The sequence below is a fragment of the Eurytemora carolleeae genome, unplaced genomic scaffold (assembly GCF_000591075.1).
Source record: "Eurytemora carolleeae unplaced genomic scaffold, Eaff_2.0 scaffold813, whole genome shotgun sequence".
Classification (NCBI taxonomy): domain Eukaryota; kingdom Metazoa; phylum Arthropoda; class Copepoda; order Calanoida; family Temoridae; genus Eurytemora; species Eurytemora carolleeae.
Window position 1 is genome coordinate 37921 of NW_019396702.1, and position 20099 is coordinate 58019.

At 31.2% G+C, this 20099-nt stretch overlaps 2 protein-coding genes across 2 annotated transcripts in view; both read right to left on the minus strand.

Moving 5' to 3' along the window:
- Positions 1-7: 7 nt before the first annotated feature.
- LOC111707556 (calponin homology domain-containing protein DDB_G0272472) lies at positions 8-15551 on the minus strand. The gene is made up of 10 exons (XM_023480671.1): positions 15163-15551; positions 9351-9410; positions 7255-7437; positions 5617-5680; positions 5126-5159; positions 3812-4352; positions 3606-3721; positions 2951-3395; positions 2147-2226; positions 8-468 (listed from the first exon to the last, which is right to left on the minus strand). The coding sequence occupies exons 1-10, from the start codon at positions 15539-15541 to the stop codon at positions 385-387; spliced, it is 1986 nt and encodes a 661-aa protein (XP_023336439.1). The 5' UTR covers positions 15542-15551; the 3' UTR covers positions 8-384.
- A 3003-nt stretch (positions 15552-18554) lies between these two features.
- The window catches only part of LOC111707567 (inositol oxygenase), a 9241-nt gene continuing 7696 nt past the window's right edge, over positions 18555-20099 (minus strand). Inside the window, exon 11 of the mRNA XM_023480681.1 lies at positions 18555-18784. Coding sequence (XP_023336449.1) covers positions 18676-18784 — 109 coding nt within the window. The 3' untranslated portion in view covers positions 18555-18675. The remainder of the gene's footprint in view (positions 18785-20099) is intronic.

A 20099-nucleotide genomic window follows, 5' to 3' on the forward strand; every position in this document is an offset into this window, starting at 1 on the left:
ATTATATAATAAACAGCTACCTCCCTAGCTCCTAGCTCACTAGAACTCTTTTTACAAGATTATATAATAAACAGTTCCTTCTCTAGCTCAGATAGCTCACTAGAACTCGATATACAATAATATATAATAAACAGCTCCCTCCCTAGCTCAAATAGCTCACTAGAACTCTATATACAAGATTATATAATAAACAGCTCCCTCCCTGGCTCAGATAGCTCACTAGAACTCTCATATACAATATTATATAATAAACAGTTCCTTCCCTAGCTCAGATAGCTCACTAGAACTCTATATACAATATTATATAATTAACAGCTCCCTCCCTAGCTCAGATAGCTCACTAGAACTCTCATATACAATATTATATAATAAACAGCTCCCTCCCTAGCTCAGATAGCTCACTAGAACTCTATATACAATATTATATAATAACAGCTTCCTCCCTAGCTCAGATAGCTCACTAGAACTCTATATACAAGATTACATAATAAACAGCTTCCTCCCTAGCTCCTAGCTCACTAGAACTCTATATACAAGATTATATAATAAACAGCTACCTCACTAGCTTCTAGGTCACTAGAACTCTATAAAAAAGATTATATAATAAACAGCTTCCTCCCTTGCTTCTAGGTCACTAGAACTCTATATACAAGATTATATATTAAGCAGCTACCTCCCTAGCTCCTAGGTCACTAGAACTCTATAAAAAGATTATATAATAAACAGCTTCCTCCCTAGCTTCTAGGTCACTAGAACTCTATATACAAGATTATATAATAAACAGCTTCCTCCCTAGCTTCTAGGTCACTAGAACTCTATAAACAAGATTATATAATAAGCATCTATACCTCCTTAGCTCCTAGGTCACTAGAACTCTATAAACAAGATTATATAATAAACAGCTTCCTCCCTAGCTCCTATCTCATTAGAACTCTAGGGTGTCCCACGAAACATGACGGTTTGTGAATAGTTTTGAAAGTCTTCTCCCATATATTGTATTATATATTATCAACTTTTTGCAGTTTATTTAGTTTAAAAAATCTTTTACTAAAATATATTTTACTTTGAAATCAATTTTACTATAATATGGCTGGCATGAACATTTTTATATTATTCTCTTGGGGTTCAAACTACATAACAATCTATGGAAGAAGACATTTTTAAATTCTCACCAACTGTCATGATTCGTGGGACAAGATTATAATAAGCAGCGGCCCTTTAGCTCAGATAGCTTAATGTTTATAATTCGTAACCTTTATAATTATGAACTATAAGCCCCTCTAAGAGCTGTATCCATTATAACATAACCAATACAAATTACCAAATCTATATATTTGTCGTTTCAACTTTAAACCTTCAGTAAAGAGGACTTTTCATCAAATTATTCTGATTTTCACTTAAGTATATTTCATTTGGTGGATCTTCATAACCTCAGAAAATCATCATCAATTACTTTCTTTAAAAACAATTTAAAGGGAGTGACTGGCTGTGTAAGGTAGTTGAACTGAGTATGCAGTGTTGTGGAAAACTTCTTTCGGATTCAATGGAGACATTTAACACTTTTTAAAGATCTGTAAATCCTAAGCTTATAACTATATATAAAACTATAAATAAAACTGTATATAAAACTATACATAAAACTGAATATATAAATAATTTTTGGTTTGAAAAATGTTGATATTTGGGCCTGTAACTTTTCATATGTGTTTTGAAAGTGAAGTGTTAAAGTATTCCCAACTTACATGATACTAACTAAAGTGCCCGGCGTCGCCCGTGGAGTTTAAAAAAATCAAATTTTGAGGAAGAAAATCAGATTTTTGAAAAAAAAAATTTAGATTCTTTTATCTCTCGGGTACCCATGGGTTTCCTAATCCCATTCGGTCCAGCCGTTTACCCAGTTAAGCTGACATCAAAATGGAGACACAGGCGTAGATATAATTTTAATTCTTGTCTTAGTTTACTACATTCAGGAAACTTTCTATATGAAGTTATTTTAAAAATTGTATTTATCAATGTTTTATAGTTTTATAATATCTTACATTTCATTTCAGTTAAACGGATAGGAAAACATTAACAACTTAGAAATACAAATAGTTCTTAATTTACTGACAAGCCCTTAAATATTATTGATAATCCAATTGTATACCTTCGATATCTGTCTGCCTAGTGCTACAGTAGCACTTGATCTACCAGACCTAATATTAGAATTAGGAACAGAATAGATTTCTAATCAAATAAAACATATGTCTAACCATTACATTAGAAAATTAAGATTCATGACAAACTGTTGAAGTGTTTGTAAAATTTCGAGTTCTTTCAAACTAAAATTAAAAACTAAAATTTCAAATAATATTGAAAAAACAAAAAAAATTAATCTAAACCAAAAACGAACCAAAACAGTGTTTCATTGAAAAAGAAATCGATGTGCGTCGAAATTAATGTAATAAAAGTTACAGGTTGTCCCATGCAGTAAACATGAAAACTGAGAGACGAATGATAAAAATCGTCCATGCTCAATTAAAATTGAGAGACGAATTATAAAAATCGTCCATGCTCAATAAAATTAAGAGATGGATTATAAAAATTGTCCATGCTCAATGAAAATTGAGAGACGGATTATAAAAATCGTCCATGCTCAATGAAAATTTAGAAACAAATTATAAAAATCGTCCATACTCAATGACAATTGAGAGACGAATTATAAAAATCGTCCATGCTCAGTGAAAATTGAGAGACGAACTATTAAAGTCGTCCATGTCATATGTGAAAAGAGTAAGTTTATTGTTTTCTTATTTTCTGCGAATCCTAAAATTAAAAAAGGAAAAGATATAGAACTCTGGTCTTAGACAATACTTTTTGCAATTAAGAAACTGTTGTCTTCAGTGGGACACCCTGTATCTACCTAAAATAATAAAAATCCTAAAATATCTAAATATTTATGTTTTAGTTCCTGAATCAACAAGTTCGCCTAAAACATCAAAACTTGAATTCCAGGTTGCAATCTTCAACTGTCCTCTCATATCCTCCTCTTCCTGGAGGATACCTTCATTCATCCTCATCTCATCCATCCTTCTCCTCACCTCTTTCTCCTCCTCCTCCTTTATCTTATTTATCTCTTCTAAACGTTTTATTCTCTCTGTCTCTTTTTTTAGTTCTTCTTTTTCTTTTTCTTCTTTACTTTTTGCGATCTCCTGCTCCTCTTTTATTCTTCTGCCTTCCTCTTCATCTTTCAGATGTTTTTTTTCTTCTTCTTCTTTGAGCTTTTTGGCCTCTTCTTCCTCCGCTTTTCTTTTGGCCTCTTTTTCCTCGTTCGACCTTTTGGAATCTTCTTCTTCTTTTATTCTTTGTGCCTCTTCTCCCTCTTTTATCCTTTTCGCATCCTCCTCTTCTTTAATCTTTTTTGCCTCTTCTTCTTCTTTTTTAATCTTTTTGGCCTCTTCTTCTTCTTCTTCTTTAATTCTTTCGGCCTCTTGTTCTTCTTTTAGCCTTTTGGCCTTTTCTTCTATTTCTTTTATTCTTTTGATCTCTTCCTCTTCCTTAATTATTTTTGCCTCTTCTTCTCCTTCTTTTCTTTTGGCCTCTTCTTCTTTTTTTAGCTTTTTCGCCTCTTTTTCTTTTGCTATCCTTTCGGCTTCTTCTTCTTCTGCTATCCTTTTGGCCTCTTCTTCTTCTTTTAGCCTTTTAGCCTCTTCTTCTTCTGCTATTCTTTTGGCCTCTTCTTCTTCGTTTATTCTTTTGGTCTCTTCTTCTTCTTTAATCCTTTTGGCCTCTTCCTCTTCTTTAATTATTTTTGCCTCTTCTTCTTCTTTTATCCTTCTGGCCTCTTCTTCTTTTTTTATTCTTTTGACCTCTTCTTCTTCTTTTAGCTTTTTCGCCTCTTTTTCTTTTGCTATCCTTTCAGCCTCTTCTTCTTCTGCTATCCTTTTGGCCTCTTCTTCTTCTTTTAGCCTTTTAGCCTCTTCTTCTTCTGCTATTCTTTTGGCTTCTTCTTCTTCTTTTATTCTTTTGGTCTCTTCTTCTTCTTTAATCCTTTTGGCCTCTTCCTCTTCTTTAATTATTTTTGCCTCTTCTTCTTCTTTAAGCCGTTTGGTCTCTTCTTCTTCTGCTATTCTTTTGGCCTCTTTCTCTCTTTTTCTTTTGACCTCTTCTTCTGCTATCCTTTTGGCCTCTTCCTCTTCTTTTATCCTTTTGGCCTCTTCCTCTTCTTTTATTCTATTGGCCTCTTCTTCTTCTTTTATCCTATTGGCCTCTTCCTCTTCTTTTATTCTATTGGCCTCTTCTTCTTCTTTTATCCTAATTGCTTCAGCTTCTTCCCCTTGTGTTTTTTTATCCTCTTCCGTGTTATTATTCTCCTGTTATAAAAATTATTTTACTTCCAATAAAAATAAGCAATTTTTTCAGTTCTTTCTAACTTAAAAATGTTGAATTCTATTGCATGCTAGAAATAACAACTAAATAGTTCATTTCCGCTTCAAATCTTCAATACCTATTTCCTATTCCATCTGAGGTCCCTTCTGCCCCCCCCCCCCTTATTAAGATTAACTTTTGTAGAACTGATATTCCGATGAGTAAAACTTTAAACTGTTGACAAGTTCTAAAAGTTCATTAAAACTTATAATAGTTTTATATAAAGTATTAAAACAATTTTAAGTTAAAAATCAAACTATTTCCTTAACCGAATTTTAAGTCATTTATGTTTAAGGTTGATTAAGAAGGAATATCTTCTATGCTAAAAAGAATTAATATTAATTCAATTAATCAAATAATCAATTATCACTTCACAGAGAATGAATTTGTGTATATCTACCCTTCCGGGTTCCCTTGACCAAGTTAGCCTTTAAAACATCCAGAGCTTAACAACAGTTGTTTTTTTAGATAAAATGTGTCGAGGCCAAAGTTTGTTTCGAGCGAAATTGGGAAATCGTTCCGGGTAAATTTAGCATATTTTCGGGTTCCGTTCGCTAAAAAATCGCTTTTTTCGGCACCGTTTCCGCTTCCTTTTGCAAGACATATAATTTTGCGAAAAAGTTTACAAGGGGATTACTTAAAATAAAGCCAACAGTCCCTTTAAGAGCATCATCTTTGTCGTTAGGACTCGTGAAAGGGTGGTTAAATATTTTTATACCTTAGAAACTTCCCCTGAACCATTCTCCGTCAACCTGGAAATCAGAGTGAAATGTTTTTAAAAGATATTTACAATTAATTATTTGATTAAACTTTTTAATATTATTTATATATATACAGAACAACAATTTAAATCATGGGTTTGCATTTTAGATTATTAATATTTAAATGTTTTTTTACTGCGGTTCTGATTGTTGTCGACAAAAGAGAAAAATGCCAGAGAACAAACAAATTACTAAAGTTATAGCTGTTATGAATTTACGATTACAAAACCCTTTTGTTTTTTTATATACAGAAAAAAAAACTATTAATGTTTGCCACAAACTCTGATTTTCTGATTCTCACAATTTTAATCAAAATTTCATCCAAAATAGAAAATATCAAATGCAAACCCTTATTTCACATTTTGTATTTCATTATTTAATGCATTCACAAATTCTGCCCCTGTTGAATTAAAAAATATAATAATAAAATGTAAAAAACATATTCTTCCTTATCACGGTCTTAACTGATCCATTGCTGTCCAAATTATTAATGGATTCCTGACAAGCATCTTCTAAAATCAAAATTAAAACTCTTAAATCAATTTTGTTTAGTGTAGAAAAAGCCTCAAAAACTGTTCCCATTACATAGATTTTTTTGGAAACCTTTTTTATAAATTTGAAAAGGATTAAAAAATATTAAGGATTAGAATAAAACCTAGAAGACTAAACTGCTTAAACTCAGTTCGATATCCTCAACAGAAACTTTTATATTCAGATTTTAATCCGGAAAATGATTTATAATAAGATCAACTTTACATGATTACACAAATTTACAATATATACAAATCTTACTGTGAGCGTAATTTCACCCTCCATGTAAAGATGGCAATGTCCAAGGTCCCCTTGAAAGCTTTGTCTGTTCCAGTAAAAATTATATTTTTCTGTTTTAATTTACTTAAACTGTTTATTTTCATTTGTGGACTATTTGCATAGTGACTTGCGCATTTCTCATTTATAAGAAATTATGAAGAAATTATTGGAAATAAACACTTTTCTATTCAGAAAGACAACATTATCTTGCACATTTTTTATCAGATTAAGGTTTTAAGGATACCGTTGTTAATCGGGCATTGCTATCTTTGCCTGGAGGGGGACTTGAAATTACGCTTACAGCCTCTTTATCATGTCTCACTATTGTGAAACCTGGTAATGTTATTTTAATCGAAGGTTCATTGGAAATTATGTATTTACAGGTTTAATTTATGAATACAAGGTAGAAAACATTTTCTGTAACCTTCCATTTTTAGATTTATATGCCTGATTCACAACGGTAACCTTGAACCTTTTGTCTAAGTATAAATAATGAAGATATCCTTGTTTTTTTGTTTAAAAATTGATAACTTTTATTCTTAATTTCTCTATAGAACAAACTTGCGAATCTTTGCAGCAGAGTCAAAGAAGGAAATCGTCACTTTTTCAAGATAAAAAGATTATATATTTTTGTTAATATCCAGATTTGATTTAACGGGTACGGACACACTCAGCTCTATACATGAAGGTACACTTGAAACTACGTCTATATTCTCTTTAAGCAGTTCATTAAATTTGTTTTTAAGAAAAAAGCATTAGGCAACGAAGCGATTAAATTTGGTCTCCAATAATCATAGAGAGAGAGAGTCTCAACAAACATAAACAACTTCAAACTTGTCTTTAAATTTTCCAATTTGGATTGTAATCTTACAGGGATTTAGAAAGAAAAGATTGTTAAATAAATCTCGATTTTCTTAAATCCAGAAGAAATTAGATCTTGAATATTGGTTAAAAAAACTTTCGAATTCAAGAAAAAATATTTGACCCAAAAATGATTTCAAAGCTAATGTGCTTCCTCTACCCCTGTATCCCTGTATCACTGTACAATTGTCGGCGATTATATTAATACAATGAAGACGACTTTTCTATCTATCCTTTAATTCTAACAAACTTTTTTAAATTACAAGTTTACAAGTAAACATTAAAATATCTGCTAATGGACAGTCTCTGTTTGTCTCCATTTTTATGTGTTTGTTTAAAAGCATGGAAGAATTTAAAATTCAAATAGAAAGTCGTCTTCTTTATCATGATGTTTAGGATGACGACTGTATCCTACCTGGTTCTTCAGCTACCACCTCGTTGATAATATGTTCAGAAATAAGTTCAGCTTGATCTTCTAGAACCTTTGCATCCAGAGCTGCAGCTACATCAATAGCTGTAACATTTCCCAATCCGTCTTCAGTTATATTTATGTTGTCCACGTGTTGTGTGGCACCACCTCCTGCGCTTGTTACAGGTTCTGAATTATTAGGATTTTTATGTAGACGAAATTTAGAATTTCTGGAGTTGAACGAAACCGTACACACTCTCCATTAGAATGCACCTAAAGAGGATGATTCAGTTGGTGTACTGTCCTGGTTGCCTACATATATCTACTGTACTGCTTACTCTAGCTGGTTAAAAGTCGGCTCGGTACTTGAAATGAACTGTACAGCTTAGTTTAGGCTGCACATTTGTACATCGAGTGACGTCACATGGTTAATTTTCGAGGGTAATTTAATAAGAATATTTCCCTCATCCTTATCCAGACGAAAGTTTAAAGTGTAGCGTTGTGAATCTGATGTACCTCTCTACAATAATGAAAGGTCACTTGAAATGTAGTCGACAGTCCTCAGATTGTTTAATGAGAACAAAACCTTTTAACTTAAATATTAATAAATCACGATGAAAGGATGAAAACAGCTGATTTATAGGGTTTCAAAATAATTTTCTAAGTTCTGCTTTTGAACGAAACTATTGGAAAATTAGTAAAAACCAGAAAATAAAGAATAGTAAGACGACATTTAAATAATCTTTAAGTGTATTAGATTATGTTACAAACCAAATGGATTACCAGTGACTTAAACCCCGTTTTAAATAAAATGGATCTGTCTTACATTCATTGGACTATTTAAAATCGAAACTTGGGTCAAAAAGTCGTCTTCCTATTTCACAGTTTCTGGTTCTCAACGTAAAAATTTAAGGGATCAACCCAGTTTATTGAAGAAAAACAAAAACAAACAGTTTAATTAAAGTTAATATTTTCTGTTCAATCGAACTAAAACTGAAATTTATAGTTCTTCTAGATAAATCATAAAAGATATTTCTTTTCCTTTAGAACGAACTTTTTTAATTTTTGAAAAAATGAGGAATGGACACAAAAAACTTAAACGGTCAATATTTGCTTAAGAGCATTTATGTCAGAGCCTTTAGAATGAAGAACCAAATACAACTGCGTATTTATGGTACTCAGCTTTAAGATTTTAGAATTATTATTAATGCGTTGGTTGTATAATCAATATCAACACTTATTATACAATTTCTAATCTAATTATACCCAGGAGCGGGAAATTACACTGCAATGTTGACTTCAACCTTAAAGGGAGTGTTCGCAAAAAATGAAAAAGAGTATAGGCTTACGGTGAAGTATAAGCGCTTTTGATCGCTACTAACCTTACTTCTATCTGGTTTTTTACGATCCGAGCTGAATGTTGCAACTTTCTGAGTTTTTATGGACGCTACGTTCTGCAGCAAGAGTCGTTACTCGTTAATAACAATTTTCTCCTTATTGACGCAACAGATAGAAGTAAGATTAGTAGCGATCAAAGGCGCTTATTTTTCGCCGTAAGCCTATACCCACTTTCATTTTTCGTGAACACTCCCTGTATTAACTTTAAATATACAATAATATACATATTATATACATAATACGCTCGGCGTTGCCAGAGGAATTTTATTTTTATTTTTGAAAAAACTAATTTCGATTTTTGAAAAACAACAAAAAAATCAAACGTTTTGGAAAAAGATTAATTTGTTAAGACAACATTCCTAAACATATCTTCCTGACAAAAATGGAAATTAATTTTCATAGAACTTAGATTCTATTGCGAATTATTTTTCAAAAATGATTGTTTTATTGTTTGTTTTCTTTTTTTTAGGTTAAAAACGAGTGGTTCGTTCGTTGTGACCCATCGTTTTTTTTTCTAAAAACGAAACGATTGTTTGTGGAAAAACGAAAACAAAGGAAAATCTATTGTTTTTTAAAACGATTAACAATCCTCTGTCTGTACCCAATCTTTATATATACGTACTTGGCTTGTCAAAATAATATCTATTTTGTCCTTTGACAAAAATATTATTTTTGGTGAGGAAAATTTTAAGGATTTTTATTACCTTGTGTGAGAGGTTCGCATCCGTCTTCTAAAATCATGAATACATCGGGGGATTCACCTTCTAAAAGAAGTTATAATTAACCAGCTGAAGTGCCCGCCGTTGCAATTGAATTTTGAAAATTTTGAGCATTGAAAATTTGTTTTTTAGATTATGTTACCCCCAGGGCCCAGGGTACCCATATGGGTTTCTTTAAAAAAATGGCAGCCAATTTGGTCCAGCCGTTTGGCTAACATATAAACATAGAGAGAAGAGAATGTATTTTTTATGTAGTGTGAAAGGCCAGAACTTTTGTGTAAAGAATTGTTAATCGAGAACACTTGATTTCGATATCCAATATAGGCACTTTTAAATTTGAGGGCGAGGTTTAACATTCGTAAGTCAAAAGTATTATTTAAAGGGACTTGCATGTAAACATAATTTTTAGTAATCCTCCATGAAACCCTTGAAACCTTTATGTGGAAGATATTGTTGTTGTTATTGGTTTTAAAGTTTTAATTCTGATAATTTCTTTATATTTTCCTGCAGTAGAAATCTGCAAGTCACTTTGCTTAATAAACCACAGGTGAAAATAGTCAGTTTTCAAAATGATAAAAATTCATATATATTTAATTCATAATTGATTAGACAAAGCTAGGTTTTCATGCTGTAAGGAGTACCTTCGTGAATCTTGCATGCCATCTTTGTATGGAGGGTCACTTAAAATTACGCTTACAGTCCCTTTAAAAAAGAAGCACAAAGTGCATGATCAAGCATTGTGTTTTTTATTTTTGTAAAAACCATGCTGTATACTTTTAGAACTATACGACAACTAAATTTCATTTTATTTTACAAAGTTTTATATTAAAAATCAACCAAAGTTACAGAATAAATAAATGAAAAATATAGACTATTCTTTTTGACATCTCCTTGCAGTCACGGTTTTAATTGATATCACGTGAAGTTTTTTTTTTTTTTTTTGGGATAAATGGATCGGTCACTTTTTTGTTTTATAGTTTTTCAGTCTTACTTTTCAAATATAACTTTGACCAGAAAAAAGCCGATTTATTTTTAAGAATATTCGGTTTAAATACAATTGTTTCGTCTTTTGAGATGGAAATGCACGTTTTTTTCACGAAAACATAGTGCAAGTCGTTATTTTACTTAATTATTCCAAAGGACGATATAGTAACTAAATGTCCCACTGTTGGGAATCAAGGGTGGGTAATGTTGGCCTAGTATGCCGAGTCTATTAGCGCCTGATCCAATCAGGGTTCAGTCATGTGTTTGGTGTCTATTCTGAACTAGAGATAAATCTTTTAATCGGCGCTATACACTAAATGGAAATATTTACTATTCTATAGTGGTGGTAAAAACTATATACCTTAATATCCAATTCAAGAAAATTGATTTGAAATTAAGAAAATAGAATGATCCTGTTCTTTTGTTGTTTTGCACTCAACTGGTTTTATTCCCCTCTCCTCAACCTTAAACTATTTTAATTCTTTTTACGTCAAACCTTTCTGCCAGGGGCAACCAGGGGGCAACGGAAATATGAAAATTGTTAACATTTTCCCTTTGTATACATTGTAAAACAAAAACAAACAAAAAAGTAAGCGGATTTTATAAAACATTTGGGATTTTGAAAATTTAATGACAATCGAATTTTGTTGGAGGCTAATTTTTTTAATTTTGATCATTCATAAACCTTCCCTGGGGGGACATGCGAAGTCCCACAGAAAATGTTAGCCCAATCGGTTGAGCCGTTTTGACGTTTACAAACAAACAAAAAAACACCCAAACAAGCAAAGTATATATATACTAGGCTTTTAGGGCGCTTCGCGCCATACTTTTATTTCAACTTTTAATTGTGGCTCTATCTGTGAGCATCTTCTCTTTGTACAGTGTGAAACAAAAACAAAAAAGTTTGCGGATTTCATAATATTTTTTTCGCGCATTTTTTAAATTTTACAAAAAATAAAAACTTTTAAACACAAATTTTTAAAATTTTGATCATTCATAACCCTTCCCTGGGGTCACTTGAGGCCCCGATCGGTTTAGCCTTTTTGACGTTTATTGGATACAAACAAACAGCCACCCAGACAAGCTAAATTTATACATAGATAGATAGTTGATTATATATATTCGAAATAAAAATAAAGCAAAGACAACTTTTGAATCAAATTAAACGATTTTTACGTCAAAAAAAATTTCCAGAAATATAACACCCCCCCCCTCTCCATACCGATTCCATATTTCTTATTTTTCGCCCCTGTTTGGTAAGTCATGAAATGAAAGAATGAGAGTAAAGAATATTATTTGCAAAATTGTCTTTAATAGATTATTACAAGAAAACAACAAGAAGTAACTTCAACAAAACGTAATTTTTGTCAAATTTCAATCTTGAAAAAAAATATATGAATTTTTTACATAGTATGAGAACCAGAAAACTGAGAAGTAGGAAGACGACTTTCAGACAGCATTTGTACAGCGTAAACAGATCCATTCCACTTTAATAAGTGATTAAATCACTGGTCAGTAAACATATCAAATAAACATAATTATAGCTTTAATGTCATATTCCTATTCCACAGTTTTCTGTTTCTTAATGAACGTTTTTAAAGAAAGTTGTTTCTGATTCCTTAATTACTTCCTTGTCTAGAAATAATATTTCCATGTGCACTAAGCTCGTGGAGTAAATAAGAACAATTTTGATTTTTAATGAACCAAACCCCCAGCCCCCTCCCCCATCTCCTTTAAAAAATCTAATTTATCTAGATGTTTATTAACGTGGTAATATTGAAAAAAAAACATTAGAAATTATCTCTATGTCGAATGATCTTTAAACTTTGAGACATTAAAAAATGAAGACGACATTTGAGAGGAAATCTCTGTTTTATTGTTTCCCCCACATTCACTGATATAATGTCTTTTGATGTATAACATTAGTGTTGAAATAGATGAAAAACTAGCGAGCGGAGATAAACTGTCTGATATCTGATGCACGACACCGGAAATAAATAGATTCACATACCCCTTCCCCCCTACCCGCCTCCACTTACTTTTTGGGGTTAAATTTCAAACTATAAAGTTCTTGATCAAGTGACAGCCAGGGATCTTGTTGATTAAAATTTCCTTGGAGTACAAAGTCTTAATGTTACAATACATGCAATCAGGCAACAATGGAAACCATAGCAACTAAACTACAGGGTGTCCCAATAAAATAGTGGATAGGAATAAAGACGTGTTTAGAGTTTTCCCAAATGTGGTCTGTATTCTTTATATCTTCAAAATTGACAAGATATCAAGCAATATATTTGAATCTGGACATATTTCTTAATGTCTCCGTCAATTTTTAAAGGTGATAAAATGGTACGCTATAATATTGTCCCACAGGAAAGTATTTAGGACTAATTACAAGCTGAGGAACCCAACTCTGTCTGAAAACTAAATTTTCCCTGAACAAGTCAACTTATTATTTCCAAAATAAGCTAAAAACGTTCCCGTACTTTTACATAATTCCCCAATAAAAATTTGAGGCAAATCTGTCCAGGGGTTCATGGGTTATGACAGTACAGACAAACAAACAGACAGACAAACAGCAAACAACTTTTACTTTATAGATATAGTTTCTCTAAAATAAGATTAAAAAGGGGGAAAAGACAAATATACAATATAGTATAAGAGCTCATGGCACCATGGTTGTATAATAAGGCAAGTTTTTTTTCGATGGTATCCAATGTTCAGAAAATGTCGTCTCCTAAGCCTAACATGACGTCACTTATTAAAGTGGCGAGAGTGATGTCATATTAGGTTTTTATCCTTCTATCTTAGAAGGCGACATTTTCCGCACGTTGGAGCCCATCGAGAGTAACCTCGCTTAGTATTCAACCTTGTATGGCACACATTGAACTAGGTACAGTGAAACCCTTAATAACGAATACATCGGAAGAATTTATCAAATGTCGTCTTGACAATTTTTCAATGAGTTTTATACTATATTTCGTAAATTTCAGTATTTGCGAAAACAAATAAATAACCATGAATTTGCGGGAACAGTTTTAAAGGAGTTCCATATAATCATTTAATTAAAAAACTATATATCTGCAACATTCTATTATTAGAAAGTGAAGAATACGACATTTGATGAATTCTTTCAATGTATTCGTTATTAAGGGTTTCACTGTATTAAAATTATAAGTTTGAGGGGAAAGCTATTTTTTATTGAGCTCAATTCTCAGATATCGGAAACATCAAGGGAACAATATTGAAGAAAGAAACTTTCGAATTAGATTTAAAATTCTAGAACCGAATTTTATGAATTGGAGAGAAGTTGCTTAACTACCTATAGCCGGTTTTTAATCGGGTTTCCACGAAATGGCTAAATCTTTTGCGCAAAATTTGCGCTATTTTCGCGCAAATTTTTTTTTTGCGAACTTTTGCGCTATTTTTGCGCATGAAACGCAATGAGTTTTGCGCGGTTTTGCGCTATTTTTTTTGCGCAATTTGCGCAAAACCGGAAATATTTTTTTGCGAAAGTTGCGCATGAAACGAAATTTTAGTTTTGCGCAATTTTTTTTTGNTTACAGTTTTATAACTTTATACACTTCTTACAGTTTTATATCTTTATGCACTTCTTACTGTTTTATAACTTTATACCATTCTTACTGTTTAATAACTTTTTACCCTTCTTACTGTTTTATAACTTTATACCCCTCTTACTTGTTAAAACTTTATACCCTTCTTGCTGTTTTATAACTTTATACACTTCTTACTGTATTATAACTTTATACCATCTTACTGTTTTATAACTTTATATCATTCTTACAGTTTTTATAACTTTATACCATTCTTACTGTTTTATAACTTTATACCCTTCCTACTGTTTTATAACTTTATATACTTCTTACTGTTTTATAACTTTATACCATTCTTACTGTTTTATAACTTTATACCATTCTTACAGTTTTATAACTTTATACCCTTCTTACTGTTTTATACCTTTATACCCTGTCTTGCTGTTTTATAACTTTATACATTTCTTACTGTTTTATAACTTTATAAACTGCTTACTGTTTTATAACTTTATACCCAATTTTACTGTTTTAAATTTTATACCCTTCTTACTGTTTTATAAATTTATACCCTTCTTACTGTTTTATAACTTTATACCCTTCTTACTGTTTTATAAATTTATACCCGTCTTACTGTTTTATAACTTTAACTGTAGGTTTACTTTAAAAGTTTAAGGAATATGTTTTTATAAAAATTTCAAGGCTGACAAAATTTCAAATCAATTCCTTAACATTAGAAAACATACAAGTATCTTTATTATCTAAACTACATTAAGACTAAGAAAAAAGAAAATAGGAAAAAAACAGTAATATTTCCCCCCTCAAAAATATGTAAATTTGAAATACTTTGATATGATCCATGAATAGTATGCAATTGCAACACATACTGCAGATAAATATTTAGATCTTAAAGGGAGTGAACATGTAATTTCAATTGACCCTTCATTGATAGCGTGGACAGCTGATTGACAGTTGTAGTACTTTTAACTGCTTCGTTCCATGAGTTAAGAGTTAGATATCCATGTTTTTGTTTACTTTCTTTTGTGGTTTCTCTGCGAAAGTATATATTTCCTTCTGAGACAATGGAGAAATTATCAGAATTTAACATTTCTTAAGCGTGCAAGAAAAAAGCGTGGCATATTTTGATCAGATTAAGCTCTCAAGGGCATCAGTGTGAATCGGGTGATACCCCTCTTTAGATGGAGGGTTACTAAACATTACGACGACATGGTCCCTTTAAATATGTTTATTGTGAAACCTACCTATAATATCCTGTGTAGGCTCGACCATTCCGGTTCTTTCAGTTTCTTCGGATTCTTCAACAATTTTTGATTTTACTTTTTCAGTTTCATTAAAATCTTCTAGTCTTACATCCCCAAGTTCTGCATGATTTTCAGATGTGTTCATTTCTGAAGATTCAGATTCATTCGGTTCCGTCTCTGGTTTCATCTCTGGTTTCATCTCTGGTTCCATCTCTGGTTCCATCTCTGGTTTTATCTCTGGTTTCATCTCTGGTTCCATCTCTGGTTTCATCTCTGGTTCTATCTCAGGTTCCATCTCTGGTTCCATCTCTGGTTCCATCTCTGGTTCCATTTCTGGTTCTATCTCTGGTTCCATCTCTGGTTCCATCTCTGGTTCCATCTCTGGTTCTATCTCTGGTTCATTCAACCGATGATTCTTCAACTGGTTCAACTGCTGAATCTGATAGCTGCTCCGCACAAAGTTTGGTTAATGCCACCGGTTCTGATTCTTCAGCCTTGTTCACTTCTAATTCATCTTTAATTCTATCAACAGGATCTTCAAGGAACTCAGATTTAAATTCTGATTCTGATAGTAGTGTCTGTTTTACAGGTTCGTCACTGGTATTAGCTGCGGTAAAGGGTTCCACAAGATCAAGTATTTGCTCCATATTTTCTACAGACCCTACTTGCTCAACGAGTTCCATGATTGGTTCAGCTACAACTACAACCCCTGCTAAAATTCAATCAGTGTTAATTCTTATATAAAAAATGATAAAATATGAAAGGAAAATAATTATCCAATAAGTAGTAAAGTACTCCCTAGCTGATAGATATATTTAATAATTAGTAGTTGGTAGAAGTATTCAATTAGTATAGTAAAGTACTCCCTAGCTACTAGAAATATTCAATAAGTAGTAAAGTACTCCCTATCTACTGGAAATGTTCAAGTTCAAGAAGTAAAGTACTACCAAGCTACTAAAAATATTCAAGTACAAGTAGTAAAGTACTCCTTAGCTGCTAGAAATATTCAAGTACAAGTAGTAAAGTACTCCCTAGCTGCTAGAAATATTCAAGTACAAGTAGTAAAGTACTCCCTAGCTACTAGAGATATTCAAGTACTAGTTTTAAAGTACTCCTAGGCTACTAGAGATATTCAAGTACTAGTTTTAAAGTACTCCTAGGCTACTAGAGATATTCAATTATTAATATAGAACTCCCTAGCTACTAGAAATATTCTATAAGTAGTTAATTACTCCATCTGCTAGAAATATTCAATAAGCAGTAAAGCACTCCCTAACAGCTAGAAATATTCAATAAGTAGTAAAGTACTCCCTAGCTGCTAGTAATATACAAGTACAAGTAGTAAAGTACTCCCTAGCTATTATAAATATTTAAGTACAAGTACTCCCTAGCTACTAGAAATATTCAATAAGTAGTAAAGAGCTCCCTAGCTGCGAGAAATATTCAAGTACAAGTAGTAAAGTACTCCCTAGCTACTAGAAATATTCAAGTACAAGTACTAAAGAGCTCCCTAGCTGCTAGAAATATTCAAGTACAAGTAGTAAAGTACTCCCTAGCTACGAGAAATATTCATGTACATGAAGTAAAGTCCTCCCTAGCTACGAGAAATATTCAAAAAAAATTAGCAAAGTACTCCCTAGCTACTAGAAATATTCAAGTCAAAGTAGTTAAGTACTCTTTAGCTTCTAGAAATATTCAAGTAAAAGTAGTAAAGTACTCCCTAGCTGCTAGAAATATACTGTTCTATTTCACTCATTCTTATTAGCCAGGGATTATTCATAACATATAAAAATAATTATAAAAGAAAATTAAGTTTATAAAGATATTTAAAACAGTTAATAATTCATTTTGTCCTAGTATTACCCCTGTAATGCAATGGTTGTCAAGCTATTCCAGGGAAAAGTTTGCTTCTGTAAACTTTACACCATATTCTTCTCTACTAATTATCCTAGGCGGGGATAATAAACATAGTATTCAACAAATAAAACAAATCAACGCAATTTTAATTTGGAAAAACTGAAATCTTTAACGCTTGATCTCAATATCCATTGTGGGCTCTTTTGAATTTAAGAGTCAATGCAATTAATTCCCCTAATGAAAGTTATCTTGCAAGGGTATTCCCACCATGGGATATCGAAGGAGAATTATTATTAACTGCAGTTTTAAATTAAAAATGAATGAGCCGTCCAAACGTCTATTTTTGATTATTTTCAAGTTAGATAAACGACGATATCCTCCACATCATTGCTCAAATAACGATTAAAAGAATCGTCCAATTCGATACCTTAAGAAAAATGCGACCTCAAAATCTCAATGTAACACAATTTGCAGGATAAAAACCTTGCAAAATATTCAAAATATTTCTTTGTTATAAAAAGAGTTAAAACTTGATTCCTAAGAATTGTTTAAAACTTTTGTATTTTGCTCTTGTTTACTCTCATATATTGAATTTTGCATCTTCATTCTTGTTTAATAATAGTTATTTGATTGTGAACAAAATAGAAAAATTCAAACAAAAAAATTATCAGAATAATTTCAGGTTTAGACTTTTTAGAACACACTACTGAAGCTTTCATTTATCATAACATATTACCATTTACTAAAATGATAGAATTAAATGTATTAAAGTTCATAAGACAGTTTGAATGCAATATTATATTATAAAGATTTATTCACACAAAGATATAAATACATATATAAATGGTGTAGTTAAAATTTGTTTAAATAAATTTTTTGGAAAATACAGGTTTCCAAAAGAAAAGAGAAAAAATATGCAAAATTATGCACAAATAGAAAACATTGATTTTTACTCACTACATAACATATGCTGCTCTAAAGATGCTTTGCCCCAGCTATATTACCAGAAGGTTTTGAAAGTGAAGTGAGTAGGTGCAGATGGATATGTGCATAGGAATTAAAAAATCTAAAAATGTACAACGGACAATTAATTTAAACGTAGATAAAATGCCACCTTTTGGAATAAAGATAAATATTTTATGATGAATTTAAACAGAAACATTAGTGTAATAAGTCTGAATGTTTCTAATGAATTTAACGACAACACGATTATTAACTAGATACTCGACAGAATATTTCAACAAATTAATTAGTAATTAACCTAATCAGTGTCAAATAATAAGTGTTATCTTTTCTTTATACTGTTCCCTTTTTTATTAAAAGTAATCAAGGTCGTTTCAATCCTATCTGTTTTAATGATAATAATTATACAGAACCCCCCCCCCCATTCATAAAAATTAAAATTGTAATTAACATGTTTATTTATGTTACAAGAGGGTTCTTGGCACTACAGCTATTGCTTGCTGAGCCCCCTGGTGTTTCAAGTACAGGGTGTCCCACGAAACATGACAATAGTTTTTATTGCAATCTANGACTTTTCTGTTTATAGTTTAATTCTTACCAAGGTTCTTTCAAGTAACAAGTTTACAAGTAAAAAAAGAAACTGTGTTAATTGGCAGCTTCTGTATTGAAATTTATTTCGAAGGTCGTCTTCCTCTAAAACGAAATTATTCCAGGTAAATATTTATCAATCAATGATTGATAGTAGGGCTTCAAGGCAGCTATATCAGGAACACTAGTACTCTTCGTGTACAGATCATACGCACTAAAAATAAAAATAGATTAATTTTCACAAATAAAATTTTTTTTCGGAAAAATAATTTATTTAGAGAACACTCTGTAGTATAACTGTAACGGAAACTTTATTTTTAAATTAAAAAGATTTATTAAATTTTGTCAACTTTGATTTTACTTATTTTAAGTAAGATAAAACTGGTAAAACATTCTCAATATATCGGTCATCTTAAGAGGTACAGTGATAACCAGAAAACAATGGAATAGGACGACGACATTATAACAATACTTAAGTGTATTTGATGGTGATACAAAGCAAACAGTTTTAACAGACACTTATAAAGTTTTTTTTTCTGAAATGGGCTCGTTTACATTGCAAAATTGTTGTGTTTCATGGTTATTGAACATTTTAAAGTTAAAACTTGATTCTCAAAGTCGTCATACTATTCCAGAGTTTTCAGGTTATTACTGTACACAAAGGCACACCACATTTTGGAAATCACAAAATTAGAAAAATATATGGTTTTCATAGTTTTGAGTAAGTAATATACTTTACTATAGTTTGTAGTATTGCCAATTTCAAAAGTAAATGTTTCATGGATCGAAAGTCGTCACTTAATTCCAATGTATACTGGGGCACGATGTATAAGTTTATTACAACCGAAATTTACAAAAATTATGTTTTGTAAATACATTTAATTATTATTATAACTCATTTAGTTATTTAGTTATTTTAACTAAACTAAACTAAAGTTCAACTTTAGATAGACTCATGATGAGAATTGAAATGTATCTGAATAAAATTTTATTCAAAGCTGTTGACTGGTATCACATTAAGGTCACATTAAGCTCATATTAAGCTCACATTTATCTCACATTAATCTCACATTGATTTCACATTAATCTCATATTAATATCACATTAAGCTTACATTAATCTCACATTAATCTCATATTAAAATCACATTAAGTTTACATTAATCTAACATTAAGGTCACATTAATCTCACATTAATCTCACATTTATCTCACATTAATCTAACATTAATCTCACATTATTCTCACATTAATCTCACATTAATCTCACATTAAGCTTACATTAATCTCACATTAATCTCACATTAAGGTCACATTAATCTCACATTAATCTCACATTAATCTCACATTAATCTCACATTAATCTAACATTAATCTCACATTATTCTCACATTAATCTCACATTAATCTCATATTAAGCTCACATTAATCTCACATTAAGCTTACATAAATCTCACATTAATCTAACATTAATCTCACATTATCCTCACATTAATCTCACAATAATCTCATATTAAGTCAATGCAATTAA